The 24,944-nt window shown below is 47.0% G+C and overlaps 1 protein-coding gene across 1 annotated transcript in view; it reads right to left on the bottom strand.

Annotated features, from left to right (window-relative positions):
• Positions 1-801: 801 nt before the first annotated feature.
• The window catches only part of LOC147706711 (solute carrier family 22 member 7-like), a 306,523-nt gene continuing 282,380 nt past the window's right edge, over positions 802-24,944 (bottom strand). The window contains exons 10-11 of the mRNA XM_086925851.1: positions 2,524-2,730; positions 802-1,289 (exon numbers count right to left, since the gene is read on the bottom strand). Of these exons, the coding sequence (XP_086781977.1) occupies positions 1,229-1,289; positions 2,524-2,730 (268 nt within the window). The 3' untranslated portion in view covers positions 802-1,228. The remainder of the gene's footprint in view (positions 1,290-2,523; positions 2,731-24,944) is intronic.

The raw sequence follows: 24,944 nt of genomic DNA, 5'->3' as shown, positions 1-24,944 counted from the left end.
TCTCATTGAGAACAGAGGGGATGCTTACAGGGAAGGAGGGAACATTTGACTCAAATTATGTGCTCACAGAAGAGAGACCATCTCAGGCAACCTGCATAAAAGCATTGGTACACACCTGAGACTTTGTAAACTCTTCTTCTCAAGACTTCAGGCCTCATATTGCATTGTAGCTCAAAAGTGGTCTCTTTTACAGGGTTCTCTATCACATGGAATGGTGTGGAAGGGAGCTACCATGTCTTTCCAGGGAGAGAATTGGTATCTGAGAGGTTAAGAACTGTCCCCTAGGAACAAGTCAGCATCCCTTCAAAAGGTACCCCAACTCCCTATGTCTACTCGCGAATACAGAAGCACTTTGGTGGGGGGAGAGAGGAGTTCTAGGTACACGGGAGGTAACAAATGTTATCACGAGCAAACAATGGTTTTATCATATAAGAAACCAGACATTTGCATTGTATTCTTTGCCTTGACCATAGTGTGGGAGGACACTCAAAAGGTGAGTCTTGTCCAAGAAGTCTTGTCAAATGAGTTTCCCAGGACGCGGGGGGGGGGGGTGGCAGGAGAGGTGTGACATGGGGAATGCTGGAATGATATAGCATGACTTGCCCTTGAATGTACTATGTAATGCTTCATGCTTATTGCTATTTGATCACTGCTATGTATTATGCGAGTCTGTGAGCAATGTTAATAAAAAGATTTGAAAAAAAGAAATGAGTTTCCCAGAGCATGAAAGACAAAAAAAGTTGTCCAGAATGAAAAATTGAGTACAGCAGCACATAATCTTCTGCTCAAACGTTTACCAACCTTAACTGTTCTGGCAACCCCTTGACTGTGGGTCTGTTGACATAAAATCCCCACCATTTTGAACAGTGCGCAGAGCCAGACCTTTCAGCTTGGCACCAGATGATAGATTGTGGGCTTCCACTCAGTTGCTTCCCACATCAATAAAGTTCAACCAAAGGCAAACAGATCCTTCAAGAATGTAATTTAGTCTCTGGTACACGAAGCAATTTAAAGAGACAATGAGGCTGAGAATGGTGCTTCACACAATCTGTATGGACAAAAGCAAGGAATCAATAAACCACCCAGAGGTTTACTAATATGTTACATCCCATAGTGGTTGGATAGTTTGCAATCTGTGCTCCTTAGAGGATTCTGTCCTTAGATCTGTGTGGGTCCTTGATGTCCATCTCAGCTACAACCGCACTCCTGCAGTGCACCAACAGCGCTGTTAGAATTTGTGCGAACGAACAATTTCTTTGGGATCCACGGTGGGACATATGGTTTCAGACCTGATAAAAATACAAATATGGTGTATAGGTTATACTTAAAACCCACAAGAGAAGTTGTGATTTTTCAGCATTTTATTCATCACCATTGAAGAGTCATTGGCTAGTTGATAAGTCACTGTCTAGTAACCCATTCAAATCAACAGCTAACAAACCAAGTCATAACTATGAGCGGCGGGGTCCTCACTTTTTATAGTGATAAAACTACTTCTGCAAAGAAGCGTTATGATCCTACCTGGCCAAACACATGTTCCTTTTATCTTAAATTTGAATGTAGGAAACACCCAATTTGCATTATAAGCTGTGTCAGCTTTGCATGCAGACAAGGTCAACACACTCATACCCAAAACATTTTTGTTTTGGAGGAGCGGGGGTCTATATAGGTCCACCGTGAAGTAATGGGGCATATTACATATCTTCTAAAAGCTAGAAGTATGCCCCCTTTACTCTCTCCTACAACTTGTGTATTCTCGTGCTTTAAACTACAACCTATTTATAAAATTAGGAGGGTGAAATGTGTGAGGCAAGTTCCCTGGGAGCATTATTGACTGCTATTCCATTGAACATTAACGCTTTGATATGACATGCCCTCAAACAGCCAGCAGTGAAGAGAAAGCAACATAGTTTATAATTAAGGTGAAGAAAGAAAAGTACCAATTACTAGAAGAAAAATTAATAAATAGATGAACAATCCTCTGTACACAGCAAACAAGAGTCTGATGAAAGAAAGCAGAAAGAAGGGTTCATTATTATAATGATTAATATGTTTGTATCCTTTCTGTAGATTCTGTAGAGGTGGACCCACATCTCCTCCCACCTCAAAGCCCTACACTGGCTTCCCATCAGCAAATGATGCCAGTTGAAACTGATCACCCATGAATACAAAGCCCTCCACAAGAAGGGTCCAGCCTACTTAATCCATAAGGTGAACTTCTACCATCCTACCCACAAACTTTGCTCCTAATCACTCTTCTTGGCCCACACCTCCCGCCTCCACAAAATCAAGGGGATGGCTGTGCCTTCTCACACCTAGCGGCCAAGTCCTGGAACGGACTCTACCCTGCAGGAATTCAAGAAGGACCTTAAGACCTGGCTCTTCGACTAACTATCTCAGCAGCAGCACCCCCGGCACCTTGATACCCCCAGGGGTGATAAGCAGTGCTTTGCAAATCCTATTTGATATGATTTGATGTATGAGGATGGTTACTCTACTGATCTCTATCCAGACATGGCTTACAGTGTCTCTTCAATATCCTTTATTGTATCAGGCAGCCCCATGTTGAGAGTCTCAGGAAGTAAAAAAGCGACCAAGCCACAGACAATGGCTACCGAGCAGTAGATCACTTGTGGCAGAACCTTCCATACTTCATCCATCAACAGGATCAGCGGAGCCAGGGCCACACCGATGCGGGAAAGAAATAAGTTGTACCCGATGCCATTTTGCCTGGAAGTACAATGTGAAAAAAAGACTTGAAGCCTCAGAGAAGCATGTGTAGACTGAAACAGTTCACATCACACTTGTTTTCAGAAGCACTGTCAATGCACTTCAGACATTATCCTCTTCATCCTTTCTACTTGAGCTGTTTGGTTTTTGCTTCAGAAACACTAACTAAACCTTGTGCTGAAAAAGGGAAGAAGTATATATGTTCTGCTTCCATTCAAGTTGAATGTCATACATTGACTTTGTTGTAGTAAATTAGAGTGATACAAATAAAAAAAAGTCTGTCCTACCACTCTTTTCTTTCTACCACACTGCTCAGGTTACCCACTTTAACATGCACATTATTCTGTTGTATCAATTTTACTTATTTCATTGCTGCCTTTTGGTTTAATGCATCTTATTCATTTTTTTCCGACTCTTGGCAAATAGCGTGTGTATATCATGCCATGCATTCGTTTTTGAAAAATATCATTTTTTTTTGCTAACAGACATTGGCTCTCATTATTGCACATGTAATTAAGTCCAGTTCTTTGGAGGCCCATTTGCCTCCAGATCATGCAAAGTTCTTTGTGGCAAGTTTATCACCAAGAGCTATTTTCACTATGGTTGTATCTGTCCTATGAGAAGAAAAAAAAATGTCAAATAAAATCTTAACTTTGCTAACTCTAGTTTAGGGGAAGCTATTAGCAAAATTCAAACACTATTTTTAATATCTAAAAGTCTGTGGGAAGTCAGACTTGTATTAAATATTTCCTAAAAGAAACTGTTAGAGCATTGAAACATGTACATCCAGTACCAACACACTGATGATACTGACTTGGACTTGACAGTCTCCTCTGCTTAAGGCATCCAGAAACTTAAACCTTGCTTGCATATGAGTCAGACCTGGATGTCCTGCACCTACCTGAAGCTCAACGCAAAAAAGACATCATTCCTATTAATTTCCTAGAATAATAATTTATATATTGTGCAAACCTGGCTCAATGACATGAACCTTGATGGCTTTGAACTCCAACTTTCACTGACTGTCAAGTCACTTGAATTCACCCTAGAGACTAAACTCACCTTCTAGGAACACATTGGCAAAACCACAAAGATGGCCTTGTACCAGTGCTCTCTTCTAATGAAAGCAAAACTGTTTTTCCAGCAAGCAACCTCAGACAGCTGCCCAAGCTCTTGCACTCTTGCATCTAAATTATGGTATCCCTACTCCAGACTCCATACTGTCACTCATTACCGGTGCCCTGCATGCTGCACCTAGCAGTTGGCTCTGCCTGTGCTTCCCGTTAATGAGGTATGAAAAGCGTTCCTAGAGTAGAAACAGTGGCTTAGGCCTTTTAGAAGGAAGCCCTGGGTTTGAGGTTTGTGATACATGTAGCTCACGAAGTGCAGCTGGAGAGGGCTCATGGCCTTCATTAACTTAAATGGGACTAGGATGAAGCCTGCCAATTCACAGTCAGGTGTGAAGGTAGTCCTGGAAAAGAGAAGCCTTTTGTTTCCCAGGCTCTCTGTTGACAGCTTGGCACTGGCCCAGTAGGAGGGAGACCTGGTCCCAGAGCCCATTTGGTATGGCTGACTAGAAGGGTACTATTTACTTCCTTAAATACACCTCTAGCTGGCAAGGAAGCAGTATCCAAGGGCAAAACATGCTGTCATCTTGGATTGCCCTCAGAATAATGTACTATGGAATAGTTTGTAATAAGACAAAAAGGGCAAGCTGGGAAAGTGGAAAGGTTTGCAATTGGGAATGTTTTTTTGATTGGTAAGAGAGTGTCCAGGAGTCACCCCTACCCATTGGTGAGTTAATCCTACAAAGCGGTACCTTACCAAAGTCAAAGTAAGTTCAAAGAAAGAGGTAAACAAATCTAAATTATAATTCAAGATCATTCAGCCATTTGCCCATTCCCTCACTCTTAACAAATGTTGATTTTCTAGCATAGTCATAAATGCTGGAAGATGGAAACACTGTTGTGGGGCATTATGTGGTTCTCAGATACAGTGCTTATTGTGATAAAGTAACTGGAAAAAAGACAACAGTATGCCCAGCGAAGGAGTCCATTTTTGTCAGTCAGTCAAGGAAAAATTTATTTCGGCCATAGGCCATAAAAGAAAATATATACATAACTTCAGCATTGGGTAAGGTACAGTGGCAGATATCATAACAAATGACTATTACATTAAAAGATAAAGACACTTGTTTATTACTAAAAAACTTTCACTTTGTCTACAATGTAAAAAAGGAGTGTTAAAAAATCTAGCTAAAAACAGCTAAAATTGTAGAATTAAAAACACCATGGTGGAGAATTAATTACGGACAGGGTAAACATTCACTCCCTTCCTAGACTCCCTAGTGCCTCCTACTCACGACATAATCCGTCTAGACAGAGCTTTGAAGCTGGGTCGGGGCCTAGCCTGTATACACCGGAGCACACCATCTGTCTCCCACTCGGAGTCCTTTATGCCATCGTCATGCGAATATCCTTGTCTCAATATCTTTATTCACAACCTTCAGGTGTGCAAACTACACACATTTTATAACCCCCCTGGGGACAACCTCCCCTTCATCGAGCAGTTAATGGAAATCCTCTCTGGCAATGTTTTTAAAAAAAAAAATTTTTAAAACCTTTATTATAAAAGAGCACACAGCTATTCAGCCTAACATCCCGGAGGCAAGGCAGCATAGTACCAGGAGGTGAAAGTGCAAGGTGATTCACAGCAGTACATTGAAGGTTGTTTTTTATTTTTTAAAGAAGAGAACTAAACCAAGAAAAGAAACGCCAAGAGGCGCGTGAAAGAGGCAACGGAGCAATAGAGTCATCAAGGAGTCGGCAAAGGGCAGAGGAGGACAGGTAAAGGGTCGATCAAAAGACTGGATGGTAGGATGGGGAGGGGGGGGAGGAAAGACCAGGAGCAATACAAACAGTATAAAACAGTTGGTGTCACAGGTTACGGGGATGAGTGTTCGTCCAGGGGGACAGGTTCCGGCGGCAGGCACACATCGCCCCTGTACGCATTCCATGCTCCCCACACTTTATTCCATGTCTGAGGCCTTCCCCTGGCTACATAGACCGTCTTCTCTCGGAACATGCACCAATCCATGTTGGCTTTCCATTGTACCACCAGGGGGGCTGTAGCAACACCCCACTTTTGAGCAATGTCACGTTTAGCAACCATGTTGCCCAATGTCACCCAGCGAGTCTGCGCCGTGTTGTGGTCAGTCGGCTCCCAAACGTTAAGGAGACACCTCCGCGCCTCTGCAGCCAACACCACACCAGTCACCTCACCCATAATCCGGTGCACTCTCGCCCAGTAGGGGGCAATAATGGGGCATTCGCACAGAATATGTAAAAAAGTCGCGAGAGCACCACAACCTCGACGACAAAGGCCATCGGGCGAGAATCCCATATGCAAGAGCCGAGGGCCGGTGACATACACCCGGTGAAGGATTTTAAATTGCACCAGTCGGAGACGTGAGGAGATAGCGACCTCCTTAGGGGAGGACACTGCACTCTGCCAGTCCTCATCGTCAAGCTTCAGGCCGTCTGCCGTCCATTGGTCTCGCAAGCACAGGAGGAGATCAGTTCGAACATTAATCAATTTCTTATAGGACAGGGAAATAGCGCTGTCAGGCATATGGCCATCCAGTATCCTGTCCTCTAAGGGGGAGCTTTCGGGGATCTCTCCATCCGTCGGCTTGGCAGAGAGCAACGCGTGTCTCAGCTGGGCGTAGCGGAAAAACTCTGAAGCGCCCAAACGGTATTCGGCCTGCAGTTGAGGAAAAGTCTTGACTTCGCCCTTAAATACCATGTCTTCTACTCTGGAGATGCCTATGAGATCCCATTTGTCGAAGCCCTTGGTGTGCCATAACCTGCCCAAGATATCCGAGTCGTACAGTGGGGTAAATCCAGTCAGTCTGCCCTGCCAACCCTGCGCTTTAGTGATCGTCCGCCAAATGTGAACCGCTGCCTTGGTCGGGCCTGACAGGCGCCGATCGAAGGATCTAGAATACAGAGCGTGATAATAGTTGCCACCGCGTAGGAGCCACCTGTCCATTGCGTAGCCCGGGCTATCAACAGGGCCATACAATCTGTGGTTAATAGCAGTGAGCTGAGAGGACCAATAGTACCGACGTACATCCGGTAGGGCTATGCCACCATCGTACCATGGTAACGTGAGCTTCTGGATGGCGACACGGGGCCGACCATCCCAGAGCAAGGCCCGTTGCAAACTCTCAGTCTCCCGAAAATAGCGGTCCGGAACCGGGTCCTGAGTGTTCTGTAAGGCATACAGGAATCTGGGTAAAGACATCATTTTAAACAATGCTGCCCGGCCCAGAAGAGAGAGCGGGAGCTTTCGCCAACTGTCCAGTTCTCTCCGCAAACGCTGGAGAGGGGGGAGAAGGTTGTGGTCATATCTCGCCTTAGGGCTGCCGGAAATGTATATTCCCAGGTACTTGAAACCCTGTCCGGCCATCTGGATATTGCAGCCTCTGGGGAGGCGCGGTGTGTCCCCCTTGAGAATGTAAAGAGAAGACTTGGCCCAATTGATGACCAGGCCAGAGTGGCGTCCAAAAAGCCTGAGCACGCCGCATGCCACAATAAGCGACTTGCAGGGGGAAGTAAGGTATAGCAGAATATCATCCGCGTACAGGGAAATTCTATCTTCAAAGCCTGGGGCCCAAGCTATGCCATGTAAGTCCGGGTGTGTACGTAGCATGGCCGCAAGCGGCTCAAGAGCCAGGGCAAACAGGAGAGGCGACAGGGGGCAACCCTGCCTAGTACCACGGTGAAGGGCAAAGGACGCCGACACACGGCCGTTGACCGTGACATTAGCCAGCGGAGAAGCGTAAAGGAGTTGCACCAAACTCACAAAGACCGGTCCAAAGCCGAGCTTCGCCAGCACCGCCCAGAGATAGCTCCACTCAAGAGAGTCAAAAGCCATTGTGGCGTCAAGAGAAGCGAGCACCGCCGGTTCCTTAAGGGTGTGGGCTCTGGCCATAACACCATGGAGCCGACGTAGGTTAAGGGCAGTGTTACGGCGGGGAATGAAACCCGACTGATCCGGGTGCACCAAATCACCGATGATTCCTACCAACCGGTTAGCAAGCAGTTTGGCTAGGATCTTAGGCTCCACATTTAGGAGAGAGATAGGGCGATAGGAGCGGCACACATCTCTCGGTTTTCCCTCTTTGTGAATAACCACAATGGTGGCCAGCCTCTGATCCAAGGGGAGGAGGCCCTCATCAAGTGCCTTCAAAAACATAGTCCGCAGGTGCGTGGAAACCACATCCGGTCGAATTTTGTATAACTCGACCGGAATGCCGTTGGGGCCAGTCGCTTTACCCGATCTCAATGCACGGATCGCCAAGGCGATCTCGTCAGCGGATATGTCTCGATCTAGGTCGGCACGGTCCTCTTCAGAAAGACAGGGGAGGTCAATCGTTGAGAGGAACGCAGCCGAGTCAGCCTCGGAGCGGTCTGAGTTGGAAGTGTAGACACCCCGGAAATAACCAGCAAAAGACTCGGCAATAGCATTTGGGTCGGTGACGGCGACCCCATCATCGCCCAAAATCTCAGGCAGCACGCGGCTAGCCATCTCGCGCCTGTCCAGCCAGGCCAGCAGTTTCCCAGCTTTATCCCCAACGTCGTAAATACGACCTTGTTGTTCCTTGGCCAGGGTAAGGGCTGCATTCGTGGCAAGATCATGGTATTCCGTCTGTTTAAGGGAAAGGGCATGCAAAAGAGAGGGATCGGGCTCAGGCCCCAGACGGGACTCGAGGCGCAAAACCTCGTCTTCAATGCATGTGAGGTCAGCATCTCTGACTCGCCTGGCCTCCGCAATGAGAGCAAGAGCCTCACCCCGTAAAACAGTCTTGAACGCCACCCACAAAGTAATAGCCGAGCCAACCGAACCGACATTCTCCGAGAAGTAGAGGTCGATGGCCTTAGCAAGGAGCGCACGAGTCTTGAAATTACGGAAATACCATGGGTTAACCGCCACCGGCCGGTCAGACAGGACGATGTTAAAATCAAACGAGACCCACAACGGGGAGTGGTCAGAGATACCCCGTGCCAAAAAACGGGCCTCGGAAACGGCAGATGCATGCGCAGCTAAGGTAAAAACGTAATCTATACGGAAGAGACTACCATGGGCACTCGAAAGAAAGGAGAAGTGGCGGAGCGCAGGATGCAATAGTCGCCAACCGTCCACCAAACCCATGGAGTCAATAAAGGAAGGCAACCACAGTTGGGAACTGCGGAGATCCCTAGGCGGTTGGCGGTCCAGGGAGCCAGAGCAGACTGAGTTGAAATCACCCCCCATTACCAAAAGACCATCAGGCAAGGACAAAATGGCGCCACCAAGGTCCTGGAAAGTACTGGATTGCAGGCCGGGGGGAACATAAACCGAAAGTAGCGCGAGGGAACGCCCTTCCCATCTCCCCGCCACTGCAGCGTAGCGCCCCCTCTCATCAATCACAGTGACGTCTATCTCAAGGGGAAGAGACGCACGCACCAGAATTCCCGCCCCCCGGGAACCCGAAGAGAACCCAGAGTGGGCCATCATCTTGTAGCCTTTACGATTAAGAGCTTTGCAAGAGTTTCCAATCAAATGCGTCTCTTGTAGGAGTACAATATCGGGCATATGTCTTTTAAGCAGTTGAATCACCACCCCTCGCTTAACACGGTCTCCCAACCCATTAACATTCCAACTGATCACTTTTAGTTTCCTACCCCCCATTGTCCCCCGACCCGTCCCATCCAACCCCAGCCAACCCAACCAGCAAGTGAAAAACATTGGTAAGCATGACCCATTGCCTATAGGAAAGAAGAGAGAAAGAACAAACAAACAAATAAACTTGAACAATTGAACCCCCCATCCTGCACCCCTGCATCAGACTAAAAAGCCCCCCCAACCAGCAGTGTGCCTGTCGCCCCATAAACTACTCTACAAAAAGTCCCAGAGGAGAAAGGAATCTCCGCGAACACCTCCCGTCACCCTCCATGAAACAACAGGAAAGTCATCAGGGTCCCTGAAAAACAGTACCGACAGTCTCATGAAGCGAGGTTACCAATCGCCTGTGGCAAATAATATAGCCAAGTCTTATGGATCCAAGCCACCAGCCGCACCTCCTTCGTGTTCATCCTGCACGTCCCGACGCGGCGACAAAGTGTCCAACCATTCACTCACATTCTCAGCGAAGTCAAAGAACAGGGCACGGCTCTCATGTTCAACCCGGAGTCTGGCAGGGAACATCATAGAATACTTGTATCCCATGTCTCGCATGCGCCGCTTTACGCCCGCGTAGCTCTGGCGTTGTCGTTGAACAGCCCTGGTAAAGTCCGGGTAGAAGTGTATTTCAGCGTTCTGGTACTGAAGCGGCCCTTGCCGTCTGGATGCCTGCAGGATCGCGTCTCGGTCCCGAAAGTTGAGTAGCCGTGCTACGATGGGCCTAGGCGCCACGCCCATTTTCGGCGGGCCGCCCGGCACCCGATGGGCACGCTCCACGGAGAAAAAGTCACTGAGACCAGACGGTGCCAAATGGGTCTTGATCAGGTCCTCCACAAAGAGGTCCGTAGCCGCTTCCTCCGATCCCTCCGGAACACCGACTATGCGGACGTTCTGCCGCCTGGCACGTCCCTCAAAGTCCTCCAGTCTCCTCGAGAATTGGTCTGCAGTCACCCGCAGGTTCCGGACCTCAATTTGCAGGTCCGAGACGTCGGTCGTTAGGCTGGAGGTTTTAATGTCCAATGACTTCACTCGATCATTAGTCTTGCCCAAGTCGGCTCTAATGAGAGTAAGATCAACAGCCATAGTGTCCACCTTGTGGGTTAAGGTCTCATGTTGCTGTTGCATGTCAGCCCGAAAACTGGTAATGGCACCCATGATGTCGCTCAGGGTAGGCTCTGAGCCATCAGGTGAGCCTGTAGCTGGAAGGCCCCTGGCAGAAGATCCCGTGGCAGGCGGCGTCTTCGGCTGGACATATCGCTCAATTTTGCTCTGTTGCGACGGTGCTCCTCCGCGGATGCCTTTGGTCGACGTCTTGTCGGGGTCGCCTCTGCCCGCCATGTTGGTTCCGATGAGGAAAAAGGCTGTACCAGCCAAGCCCGAGCCCAGCGAGCCAAGAAGAAAATCCGAGCTAGGCAGTCAGACCAGTTCGATGATAGAACCCACTTTAGTCACTAGCGCTCCGCCAACAGGGAAAGCAGACAGTTACTATGCAGGTCAATCGTGCGGCGTGGCGGAGACCGGAGAGACAATGGCACAGCCCTGGCACGGAGTTCAAGTCGACGTAGCTCTGCGTAGGAACCACAGATTCGAAGGCGGAAGGCAGCTCCCGTCTCAGTAGACCATCAGCAATAAGAATCCACCCGCGTGGATCAGGATTTCAAACAGGATATATGAGGAGGATCGGAAGGTCCGCGGAGCTCCGAGCTTACGCGGCCATCTTGGTTGCCCGTGAAGCTCCTCCTCCCCTCTCTGGCAATGTTGATTCTACCATGGCCCAAATCTCCCTCGATGATTTCAACCTTCACTGGTCCAACCTCAATGACTAAGCTGTAACATGCCTCAAATCCTTCCTAATTGATCACTATCTGACTCAACATTGTGACCAGCCAACCCATAATAAAGGAGAAATTGTGGACCTCATCATCATAAAAGGACACACCTTCACTTTGGACACCATTACGCCATGTGATTGGTCCGATTATCACTGCATCTTCTTTTTTATCAACATGGAAGTCTCCCAGAGAAAGTCTCAACCAACTAAATCGAAGATTTGGAAAAGAGACCTCAGAAATATCAACACAGCAGACCTAGCAACCCACTTTATATGTGCCCTCTCTCCACAAGTTGACATGACTGAGTTACAGGCACCCACTAACTTCTGCAACTCTACCATCGCTAGCATCATGGATTCCATTGCTCCATTACAACAAAAAAATGCCCCAACTAAAATGTCCAAACCGTGGTTCAATAACAACTTAAACATGGAGCGCCGCAACCTTAGGGCTATCAAATGATCCTGGAAATCAAATCCATCTTCGGACCAACTAATAATCCTTAGAACGATAAGGAGTTCCTATAACAAACAAATCAAGGTCGCGAAGGCTGAGTACTTCAAGTCCCAACTCAATCAAGCCGCTAATCGCCCTAAGAAACTTTTTTGAGCTGGGCAGACAACAATCAGTCAACACACCAAACCACTCAGTCTCTAGAGTCAGCCCACCTTCATGCGATTAACTGGCTGCCTTCTTTGCAGAGAAATCCAGACTCATCAATATAGTTCTTGACTCCAGGAAGACGCTATTACTAACCGTAAGGTCTGCACCCACCCCGCCCTATCTGAGAAAATTGAACAGACCAGCCGGAACACCAAGAACAATGCCTCCTGGAACACTTTCACTTCCCTCAGTGAAAGAGAAACTAACAAGATACTTCAGACCATCAACCCATCTAATCGTTTTAGCGACCCATTACCACTGTCCATCTTCAAAGAACTGAAGGAGGTTTTCACCCCTATCTGGACAAAGATTGTCAATGTGTCTGTCTCACAAGGTACGATCCCGGATTGCCTAAAAGCTGCTCAGGTAACACCTATCCTAAAAAAGCCTACAGCAGACAGTATGGACCTTAACAACTTCCGCCCTATCTCTAACATCCCCACCCTAGCCAAACTCCTAGTAAAATGCATCCAATCTCAACTCTGTACCCACATTGAGAATTTCCACCTCCTGGACCAACACCAATCTGGCTTCTGGAGTAGGCACAACATTGAATCGGCTCTCACTCACGTTATGGATGACATTTTAAAAATGCTCGACCAAAATGAATCCTGCCTCCTTGACCTTTCCTCAGCGTTTGACACTGTTAATCATGACTACCTCCTATCCATTTTGAAGCACAGGATGGGCCTTTCTGGTGCGGTGCTGCAATGGTTCTGGTCCTTCCTCCACCACAGATCCCAAAGAATTAAGGCAAACCTCTCTCTGTCTCCCAGCCATCACCAGTATCCATGGGGGTCCCCCAAGGTTCCGCCGTATCCCCCATACTCTTCAATCTGTTCTTGGAACCCTTAGCTAATGCACTTAATTCCGCAGACATTCTCTTCCATATATATGCGGATGATACGCAACTCTATCTGAACATCTCCTCCCCCAATAACCTCATACCACTCAACTCTACCCTATTAAATACTCAAAACTGGTTAACTGAGAACCATCTTTTGTTGAACACCTCCAAAACAGAATTACTTCTCATTTCTCCCCCGAATCAAATTCCCAAAATAAAAATTTGGATGAACCCCCTCACTGTCTTTAACTGCTCCCCCCTCATTGTTGACTCAGCCAAATTTCTCGGATACACCCTAGACAAGCACCTGAACATGAAAAATCACATCAGCAATATGTGCAAGGGAGCTGATCCCCAAATGAGGATACTCAGGAATCTAAAACCTTTCCTCCCACAAGTGGACTACAAGGAAGTGGTCCAAACACTTGTTTTGCAAAGGCTAGACTATGGCAGTGCTACGCTCTGTGGCCTTCTCAAATATACATTGGCCCCACTAAGGGCTTCTCTGAATGTGGTGGCCAGATTGGTCAAGGGTACTAAATGAAAAAAGCATATCTCCCCAGTCTTAAAATCCCTAAATTGGTTGCCCTATGAAGCAAGAATTCAGCTGAAGACTGCCTTTCTGTCTCAAAAAACCCTCCATTTCAAACCCCCCAGTTATCTAGCGCAAAAGCTAGAATTATCTGTAGGGAGTAGACCTTCTAGGAGTGCTAACTCTCTCCTCCTGAAACCACGGATTTTTGCAAAAAGAGAAGGTGTCAACAAGCTTTCTCCGGCTCTGCACTGAAGATCTAGAACTCTCTCCCACCGGAAATACACAGAATTTCCTCCAAGGTTGCCTTCAAATTGGAAGTAAAAAGATTCCTCATGAACAAGTACCTACCTTTAAAGGGTCTCGAATCGTCTGCTCTTATGCTCTGGACTTACACCCTAAATCCTTCCTTTGGTATTATTCTGCTCTACTAGTCACTTGCTCCCCTCCCAGTTCACTATGGTCCAACTATTATATTTTCGTTTGTTGTCCATTTTGTTCATAACCTTTTGTTTGATATGCATATTTGATTTGCTTGCGTTGGTATTCCTTTTGATGACTATACTGCAACTATTACCTTCCTCTCCCTCAAATTGTAAAATGCCCTGATATCCTTCGGGATCATGTTCGTGCTATATTAAACTTTATAAATAAATTAAAATAAATAAACATGCAATGCAATATGTGCATACCACATTACTCTGGTCGGTACATAAATTAGTGTAGTTTATAACTACAGTTAAACTAAGAATTTCCTACTAGAGCTTTTATCAATAATGGCTCTGCGAGTGCACCACACAGAGTATAAAAACATAGAGAGATAGAACACAATAGGTGTAGCGGTTTCATACTTAAGGAGCCTAAATGCCTCAGTACAATGTCTACTCCCAATGTTCCTTCGCAATTGTGGTAGCCACTGTGACCTTGTCTTTCCATAGGTGGAGCAGAAAAAAAGAGTGTGGATTTCAGTTTCCCCAGCTCTGTCACACCCTGGACACTCTAATGTGTGTGAGCCCTGCCACTTGTTAGTGAATGATCGAAGCGGGAGCACACCGTGTCTAAATTGAAAAAAAAGTTTCTTCGCTAAAAGCGTTTGTATGTAATCTAGGGCCGGTTCGAGCCTGTATTGCGCCTTTATTCCCAAGAACCTGGAAGTTAGGCAACCCGCTTGTTCCGCCATAGTTGAACCAATTTAAATTCTCTGTAGGACTCGAGCAGTACATTCCTAGAGGTCATAGGACAGATCTCTTCTGGGGAAGTCCACATGTTTACCCTCCCTAGAGTCTGACAGGTATTTCTGATATAAACTAACCAGGGAACCTTCCGGCACTATAGAGCCTCATAACGTCCTTCAATTCCTCTTTGTATTCGGCTAATTCTGGTGTGCTCCAAAGGCTTCGCCAATAAAGCAGGGGTCTAAAACAGACAGAATCTACTATAGGGCTAATCCCTAAGTCCTTCCTAAGTTAGTAGAGAGCTAGTAGGAAGACCAAGAAATTGCCTAAGAAATTGGTTCTCTATCATTAAGAGGGAGGCATCGGGATGGTGGCCCCATAGTTCTGCCCCATACAGTGCCGAGCCCCTAGCTTGAGTCTTGTATATTTCTGTTGCTCTCTCGACGAAAGTTAAGGATGGCTGCTGCGCTGAAAGACGTACGGTACTAGAAACATTTCTGAGCCTAACAAACAGGAACCGGACAGGCGATAATGGCTGCCTAAAATGGAAATTGGTAGAGTATAATAAAAATTGACGCATTTCATGGAAAACACAATACAGTTCGTATAACCAGCTTGCACTGTTAAGCAATAAATATTTGTGTCAGCAATCTTACATGTACCACTTTTAAGGCACATGAACAATTGCTGATAATATTTAGTATAACATGAATTTTCTTTACGTTTCTAACACTTGTACGGAAGTGCGAAGATGGCCACCAGACTTTATTAGTACTGAAGGTGGCTTCAGTTATGCTTCTGTCACGCTTAACTTAAGACAACATCCTAACTTCTGTGAATACCAAAAGTAGTAAGTTGAGGATTTTGTCTCAAGTTAGTTCTGTGAATCGGGCCCTAAGTCTTAGAAAATAAAGTTTTTTCATAGTTTCCAATGCTTTCGTTTACCATTGTTCATCAGCGGCAAATAGTAGACTGTGGCTATGTTAAGAGGACAGCCAACTGATGTTGTTAATGGCTGGAACATATTTGATCTAAATTATGCTATTCCATTTTGGCAAATGTCCGTCCATGGTAAAAGTAAAGAGACAAGAAGTGGATGACAATAGGCCACATTTCAGAAGTTTCATTAATAGGTGTGTGGTAATTAATTGGATTTAGAAGACTCTTGAAAATATTTTTTCCAAGGATTTTTGGAAGATCTTTCGTTTTAATTTCTTTTCTGATGGAATTGTCAAAGTATGACAAGTAAAAGCCCGTTTGGTTGCTTTGGCATTTTACCAAAATATTTTGTAGCTAGAGGTGTATTTTGCTTTTCATGTTTTAGTCCTGTTCGCAACAGGCAGTCTAGCCTGTAGCTGGGCAGATGTCTTTACAAAGAGAACTTTCTTTGTGATGGAACAGATTTTAAATTAAAACAAAACGCATGAGTGCTAGAGTAGGCTAATTTAGATGAACAGTTAATTAGTGGATGACTTGTATCCTGAGAAATTACTATGACTTTTTTCTTTTTGGGCAGGATACCGTGGGTGATTTTTGCTTTTTAATGGTGGAGGTTATACTTCTGCCCCCTAAACTCCACCTTTTCCCTACAATATTTTTCTCTAACACCGGTCGACCCAATTCTTTTCCTATGTTGGTTTTTCTCAATTCCTTCACCTGATCAATCCATAACCCTAACTAATCCTGTACATGTTTTCATACGTGCTGTTTTTAGGTCTCGCCTGAGCCAGCGTTCATGCGCTGCTCTGGAAGACAATAAGGGCCCGATGTAGGTGGCCCAATACCGATCGGTAACGGCCGAGAATACCGATTTTCGGCCCTTACCGAGAGGTATCCAGCCATCGGGATGTAGGAGCCTGAAATCCGGCTGAATCGTTTTTTTTACCGAATCGGTATAGATACCGAATCGGTAAAAAAACGAATCGGAAATACACCTAATCGGTAAATGAACGAATCGCTAACATACCGAATCGGTAAATATACCGAATCGGACCATTTACCGAATCAGTAGAGTTACCGAATCTGTAAATAGTCCGAATCGGACCATCTACCGATTCGGTAGAGTTACCGAATCGGTAAATTACCGAATCGGACAGGCCAAAACTCAGATAGAGGTGTAGGGAAGCACAGAAATACCGATTTTGCCTCAAAATCGGTATTTCAAAATCGGTATTTACCATGGATTGGAATCAGGTGGTAACCAACTGCAACCTATAAAATGAGATCCAAAATGCAATGCAACTTGCAGGATGGCGGCATTTTATGTCATTGCAGGGCGGCTACAGCTACAGCAGGAAGGAGAGAGGGAATGGCAAAGAGAGGAGCAGGTCTACAGACAGAGGATCACCCTGTTCATGCTCACAGAGGCAGAGATCCTACAGAGGTACAGGCTGTACTCAGATACCGTTCTGGAGCTCATCAGGGACCTAAAACCACTGTTGGACCACCCCACCCCAAGGGCACACGCCATCCCAACGCACGTGCAGGTGCTATGCAGCCTACACCTGCTTGCGTCTGGCAGCTATCAAAGTGCAGTTGCTGCGGTAGGAGGGGTGACCCAGAGCAGCCTGTCAAGGTTTTTCAACAAATTCCTTGACACCATGATACAGAGGATGGACCAATACATTTCTTTCCCTGCAACCCATGCGGAACTGGTACAAACAAAAGCAGACTTTTACCAGATGGCACGATTTTCCCACATCATCGGCTGCATTGATGGCACGCACATTCCGATTTGCCCCCCTGCTGACACAGAATACATATACCGCAATAGGAAGTCTACGCACACCATCAATGTGCAGGTGATCTGCAATGCCAAGTGCACCATCACAGACCTGGTTGCAAAATTCCCAGGGAGTACCCACGACTCCTACATTTTCCAAAACAGCGGCATCTATGCACGGCTGACGGCTGGGGAATTTGGTGAAGGATACCTCCTAGTTGAGACACATCATCAGACCTCCATAACAAAATGTAGCACTGTGAAGTACATGTATGCATGTGAGTAATGTTACCCCTTTTCCTTCTAGGCGACAGTGCATATGCCCTCCGCTCATTCATACTCACCCCCTACCTCAACCCCTCTACACCCAGCCAAAGGAGGTATAACCGGGCCCACAAAAGCACAAGGAATGTAGTAGAACGGACCTTTAACATCTGGAAAAGCAGGTTCAGATGCTTGCACAAGAGTGGAGGTGCAAGGCAGTATACCCCCCATCACCTGCTGCAAGATCATAGCTGTCTGTGCAATGTTGCACAACCTTGCGGTGAAGAAGGGCACTGAGGTGGAGTTGTCAGACTACGAGGACCATGACGACGACGTTGCTGTGCCAAAAACACAACCTGCTGGGGTGTCTACACCAAGTGATGGCAGACACAGACATGAGGAGATAACAGAAAACTATTTCTGACTGAGTACAGATGCACAGACAGGTCATGGATGTGAATTTTTTTTATAATGTTGGCACAACGTTACAGCACAGATGTGCAACAAATGAAATAATTACAGAAAAGGTGGGGAATGGAAATGGGCCGGGTTGCCTCACCCACACTGGCAGTGTCATTTCCTGCTGCGCTTTGCTGAACCACTGGGATGTGGCTCCCCCCCTTCTGCATGGCCGGCTGCCTCAGCGGAGCGCCTGGTGCTCCGGCCCGGCTCGGACACAGCGCTGGCCGGGCTGCTGCGGCTGCTGCTGTCCCCAGCCTCGCCCACGTCCAGGGCAGGATTCACCACTGTGTTGGAAATGATGAGGGCCTCCATGGCAGTGGTGATGCGGGCCATGCCCCTGGTCACCTCCGCAGTGTTCTGAGTGAGGCAGTCTTCCATATTTGCCCCTCGGCGGCATAGCAGGGCCGTTGCTGCGGCAAGCCGGTTGATTGCCCGGTTTTGTACACGGGCATCCCTGCGTCTAGTGTGCTCATTCTCTTCCATCTTGGCACAGCTGTGTTATGGCAGTTGTCATGCGACCCAGTCCTGTTGCAATTTCCCTGTTACTTGCCACAAAATCAACAAATCCCTTTGACATTTCCACCATCTGCAGGTTGTGTTCCCGCAATTGGCGCTGGCAAGCCAGGATGGACTTGGCCTGCATCCGCTGGATTCGCACCATGCTCCCCTCAAGCCCTTGGAAGACGGTGCCCTCCTGTGATGGACATGCACTGCTGGTAGTGCGTGGGCGGCGGCGATTGGTGTTGCCCTGCTGGGTGGCCTGCTGTGCCACAGGTGTCGCAGGTGTGGATGCTGGTGCCTGACCCGCAGCTCCCGCCATGATTGTCATTGGGGCCACAATACTCCTCCTGGCTGGTGATGTGGCAGGTGCTGGCTGGGACCGTGTGGCTGAGTTCTCTGGTGAGACCTGCAATGGGGGGGATTGTGACAATAGGGGGGAGTGGGGAAATAAGAGGGCATGTCCTGGGTCGTCCTCATTGGCCATGGCACTGCTGTCCTCCTCCTCCTGCGAGGCATCCATGCTGCTTGGCCCTGCCACTGCACTGTCCGCCGTCGCTGGTGCTGTCCCTTGTGCAGCTGATGCTCCACTGCCTGATGGCGCCCCTAGGTATAAAGAAGCATTTGTGAACTGAGTGCAAATGTCTTACAGTCACTACAATAAAAGCATTGCACATGTCACTTTCATTACTCTGAATCTTTTTTTAAGTGCATTGCAGTTTAATGTGCAATGACATTTGTTCCTACATTAGCTGACTACATTTCCCATGATGCATTGCTCATGTATGTTGCTAGCAGTACTGGACTGGGGTTTGGCTGTACATTGAGGCTAAAGGGGAGGTGTCTGTTATGTTATGTTAATATATATTTATTAAGCGCTCGTATGCCCGGGGGCTTCATGGCGCTATAGGAAGGGAACACAACACAACAGTTAAAAGTGAAATACAACTCAGCAATAGGCCTGCATGAACAGCCAGGTTTTAAGAGAATGTCTGAAGCTAAGGAGGTCTCCACTCAATTTCAGTTGTAAGGGAAGCGAATTCCAAAAAAGGTGGCTGCAAGATAGTCAAAGCAGCTGCCACCAAGACGCTTCCTTTTGAAAGATAGAACAATCAATAAAGATTTTTGAGCAGAGCGAAGATTTAAAGATGGATTGTATCTAGAGACAAGATCTTTTATAAACTTCGGGCTGAGTTTTGTAAGGTTTTAAAAATAATACACCCGGTTTTAAATGCAATTCGCTGCGCAACAGGTAACCAGTGTAGTTGTTTCAAACCAGGTCTGATAGATTGCCACTTTGTAAGTCCAAGAATAAGCCTGGCGGCTTGATTCTGGGCCAACTGAAGTCGTTTTAAATCTCCCGCTGGGTGTCCCAAGTAGAGACTGTTAGAAAAATCCAGTCGGGATAGGACAAGGGCAATTATGACCTGGGTGAGAGCGGCCTGCGTAAGAAAGTGAGCTATTTTCCTTATTTTTTTGAGTTGAAAGAAACTGGCCGACACTACGGTACCTACTTGTCTTTTCAAAGAAAGGTCCTCACTTATTGTTACTCCCAAGCTTTTGACCAAGGACGATCTCGTAGGTGGAGCCCCCATGCTAGAAGGCCAAAAGCGTGGACTCCAACTTAGATCACTTTGCCCAGGCAAGACCAATTCAGTCTTGCCAGGGTTAAGTTTCAGATGATTAAGACTCATCCATCCCTGAATGTGTGTCATGGTGTTATAAAATTCTACCACAGAGTCCTTGGTGTTCAAAGGGAAGATGAGTTGTAGATCGTCCGCGTAGTTATAGATGGTAACTTTAGCATTTCTTAGGGAGTACAGTAGTGGGCGAAGGTACAGATTAAAAAGCAAAGGTGACAAAGATGAGCCCTGGGGTACTCCACATGTGGTGGAAATAGTGGGAGCTGTAAAAGGGCCCAATCTTACTGATTGAGTGCGGTCTGTGATAAAGGAGCGAATCCAGCTCAAAGCGGGCCCCCTGAGGCCAGCTTGTTCGATACGGATGACCAGAATGGAATAGTCAACCGTGTTGAATGCTGCTGAAAGATCGAGTAGTACCAGGGCCTGGTGGATTCCTTTATCCGCATTCCGCCTCAAAGTATTTTGTACCGCCAATATTACAGCTTCCGTTGAGTGACACGAACGGAAGCCTGCCTGATTGGGTTCAAGATATTCTGTTTGTTCTATGAAATTAGACACGTTTGCACAGACGTGGGCTTCCAGTAACTTAGAGGTATAAGGCAGCAGTGATATAGGCCTATAGTTTAATGGATCAAGCGGATCTGCTCCAACTTTCTTGATCAGAGGGATAAGCAAGGCCTTCTTAAGGCTATTGGGAACTTTGCCCTGTAAAAGTGATCCATTTAGCAAAGGAAGCACGCCCTCAGGAATGGCTGTCCCCACCTCTCTCAGGATGTGCGGAGGGCAGGTATCATCAGGTGAGCCAGATTTAACCCTTGCGAAAAGGTTGGACAAAGTCTTACCATCAATAGGGGGAAAGGTTTCTAAAGTGTGAGGATTATAGTAAGCGTCATCCAAAGGAGGGGGGGGGCAAGGCATTTAAGATACTCTGTTTTATGGTGCAAATTTTGTTAAAGAAAAAAGAATTCAATGAGTTGCAAAGATCCTGGGTAGGGGTAACCGATGGGGTGGTTCTATCACTACTGTAATTTGTAATTTGTAATTTGTAACTGAGTTTTGTATCGCGCCAACTCACCGACAGGTCTCAAAGCGCTTCTGACAAAGTACAGCAACAAGAGAACGAAGTGAGGATAAAGATGTTAACTTAACTACGGAGATGTGAATGCGTCCTTGAAAAGTAAAGTTTTCAGGGTTTTCCTAAACCGGAGAAGGTTGGCCTCTCTACGGAGCTCCTCCGGTAGCTTATTCCAGATGGTGGGTGCTTGAACTGAAAAAGCTCTGCCTCCTTTTGTTGCCAGTTTGAAACGTGGGCAGGATAGCAGGAGGGAATCGGAGGATCTGAGGGCGCGCTTAGGTTCGTAGATTCTGAGCCTATCTTTTATGTAGGCTGGCGCCTGGCCATGGATTGCTTTATGGCAAATGCACATGCTCTTGAATTCAACTCTTTGTTTCAAGGGGAGCCAGTGCAACCTATAAAGTAAGGGAGAGGCATGAGTCTGCCTAGGTACTCCAAATATCAGGCGGGCTGCGTCGTTCAAGATGACTTGTAGACGATTGATGGAGTTTTTAGGGAGGCCTAGGTATAGTGCGTTGCCATAATCAATTCTCGACACAATTGTGGCTGAGACGATGGTTTGGAGCATGCTCCTTGAGAGTAAAGGTGCAAGCTTACGTAGCTGCCTGATCAGATTAGTGCATGAACCAACCACAGCGGACACTTGGTTGGTCATTGATAGTTCCTGGTCAATTTTCATCCCGAGGCTCTTTACATTAGAGCATGGTTTTGGGGTAGGTCCAAGTTCTTGTGGCCAGAACAGGTCATTCCAAGGGGAGGTAGAAGTAGAAACTACAAGAACCTCCGTTTTGTCTGGATTTATTTTCAATAAGTTGGACGACATCCAGTTCACTGTGAACCGTAATATGTCTTGGGCTAAGGACTGAGCCGATATGGTATTATCGATACTCAGCAATAGCAGAGTATCATCGGCATAATTAAAAACTTTACAGCCCATGTTTGCCAGGGATTCTATCAATGGTTGTAGGTATAAATTGAATAAAAGTGGAGAAAGCGCTGACCCTTGCGGGACTCCACAAACTAAGGTACCTACTTCGGAGACCTGATCTGCTAACTGGATCCTCTGTGTCCTCCCTGATAAGAAGGCTGTCAGCCACTGGAGAGCTTGTTCTCTTATCCCGGACCTAGCTAGTCTGTCCAGGAGCAGTGCATGGTCAACAGTATCAAACGCTGTATCATACTGCTGAGATCATTCACAATATTGAACAGGTATTTCGTCTTATTACAAGAGTTCAATATTTTTTCGGAGAAGTAGTCAGTTTTTTGTTTTAGGACGAGTTTTTGGTAGTCTTTACGGGCCTTGTAATAATTGGCTTTATCTTGTGCCAAATAGCCGATTCTCCACTTCCTCTCTTTTTGGCGCACTTCCAATTTTAAAGACTTCAAATGTGGAGTAAACCACTTATGTGCGTCATTAGGGCGGGAGCGGGGGATGTTTATACAAGGAGCGTGGGCGTCAGCTGCCTGACGTAACCAGTTAGAATAGGCTTCTTCAATGGCATCGATGTCCTTGGCCATGGGGGGAAGGGACAAAGCCAAGGTGTCCAAAAAAGCTGAAGTGTCAATGTCCTTCCATTTTCTGATTTTCCCGCCTGTTTGGAAAAGCTGCTTTTTGCCCTTCTCAATGGTAAGTGTAAAGTGTATGAGAAAATGGTCCGACCAGATACAAGGAGTTACAGAAGAAATAGAGAGGGGGATATTCTGGGGCCATATTTGATCAAGGCTGTGCCCTTTTTCATGGGTTGGCAGATGGATCTGTTGTATTAGGTTCAGATCTAAAAGTAAGTCCTTAAGTTCTGCTGCCTGAGCGTCCAAGTCAGTAGCATCAAACCAGAGGTTCAGATCACCCAACAAAACAATTTTAGTATGATTAATTACAAGAGAGGCTAGTTGTTCTGCCAATAAGGCAGCAAAAGTGGACATGAGTTGAGGGGGGTGATAAATTAGGACCATTAACAGTGTGCCACTGTCAGTGTCCATTTTGAAAACGATATTCTCTGAGCCTGTAAGGACAAGAGGCGGTAGTAGGGAGAACTTGTGAGTATTATGAATAATGGCTGCAACTCCTCCACCTCTTTTGTCGGCGGATCTATCAGCATTTAAAATGTAATAGTCCGAGGGAACAGCCGCCAAAATATCTGGTAATGAGTCTGCTTTAAGCCAAGTCTCCGTAAGGAGCAAGATATCGGGTTGCTCAGATCGCAACATTAAAAATATGTCCATGTGATGTTTGGCCATCGACCTTGTATTCAAATACATACATTTAAGCTTGGTCTGTGATTCTAATAAGAATTGAGAACAAGTGCGGGGGCTGGGGTGGGTAGCATTTCCGGCTGTGTACTTGGACTTTGAAATACCATAAGTGGCAGTGCGCTTGAGTACATGAGGAATTAGTGGCAGACATAAGTTGTCTATAGGTCTTAAAAGCATCAGATCATGAGAGGAGTATGTGTAAATTTGACCAGGGGTTTTTGGCCCCCGGCCCCAATCAGCCACGGACGGGCGCAGACGGGCTTACCATAGGCGAACCTTCGGCGCGCCTTCGTCGCGCCCGCTGCGCCCGTCCGCTGCGCTCCCGGATACACATTGAGTTTTAAGCCCTGCCTCCCGGAAGAACTAGACCGCTAGCTCCGGTCCAGCCCCACCCAAGATGGCGCCTCGCCTCGCCCTCCACACAAACGGCACCAGCCGCGGTGGAACGGGACGGGGTACAGATAGGATGGACCACAACACAGTGCGCAAGATTAGTGAGTGCTATTAAAATTTTTAAATTCAAATTCAGGCATAAAAAACAGCGCTGACATCTCGATCATGCCAGTACTGTCTGCAATGACAACAGGTAACTGTGCGTGGTAGGTCACTAAATAGTGCTGACAATCGGTTCCCCAGAGAGCAAAGTTGCTGCCACCAACCTTCAGTTCTCGAGGGGCCCTGGGCTCTGGATTGTTTGGTAGGTGTTGGTGTCTGGTAGGGTGTGTCATGCTGTGCATGCTTCTTACCTTTTGCTGTAGCTCTGGCTGAGCTGTCCATGTCCCCAACTCCCACCACACTCTCGGTCTCGATCGTTGTGGACACCAGTTTCTCCAGTTCAGTGAGGGGGGGCGCGGGGTTCCTGCCTCCACCGGTCAGACCTGCCTGCTTGTGGAGCTCCGCCAATTTCCTCTTGGTGAGGCTCCGAATATCATAAAACCTCTTCTTGAGGTCCTCCAGACTCCTGGGGGTCACACCAACTGCATTGACCCTCTCACTGATGCACTCCACAGTTTCCTCTTGGTGGACTCAGGGACTGTGAGGGACAGACTCCCAAACAGCTGCCTGTGGACCCTCACCACCTCCTCCACCAATACTTGCAGCTCCATGCTGCTGAACTTGACCTTGCGCTTTCTCTCAGCCTTCTGGCTCTCAGAGCTGCTTGCCATTTCCACTGTGTTCACAAATCTGCTACCACTCTCTCTGCTGCTCACTCTGACTGCTCAGCTCTGGCTACCTCTCCAGAAAGTTCTAATGAGTTGCACCTGCCTGGGTAGCCACTCCCTGCTAGGGTGGGGGAGGGTGGTTCCACCTCATTGGCTGTTTTCATTAGTTTCACTTTTACTTGCTTGCCGATTACGTATTTACCGATTCGGTATTTACCGATTCGGTACTTACCGAATCGGTATTTGCTGAATCGGTAAATACCGATTCGGTATTTACAATGCATTCCTATGGGCTACACGATACCGATTGTTTCCGAATCAGTATTTTACCGATTTTTTTTCTCTACATCTCATTTTCC

This window comes from Lissotriton vulgaris, chromosome 6, assembly GCF_964263255.1.
Source record: "Lissotriton vulgaris chromosome 6, aLisVul1.2, whole genome shotgun sequence".
In the NCBI taxonomy this organism is placed as follows: domain Eukaryota; kingdom Metazoa; phylum Chordata; class Amphibia; order Caudata; family Salamandridae; genus Lissotriton; species Lissotriton vulgaris.
This window is presented reverse-complemented; position numbering and strand designations above follow the sequence as displayed.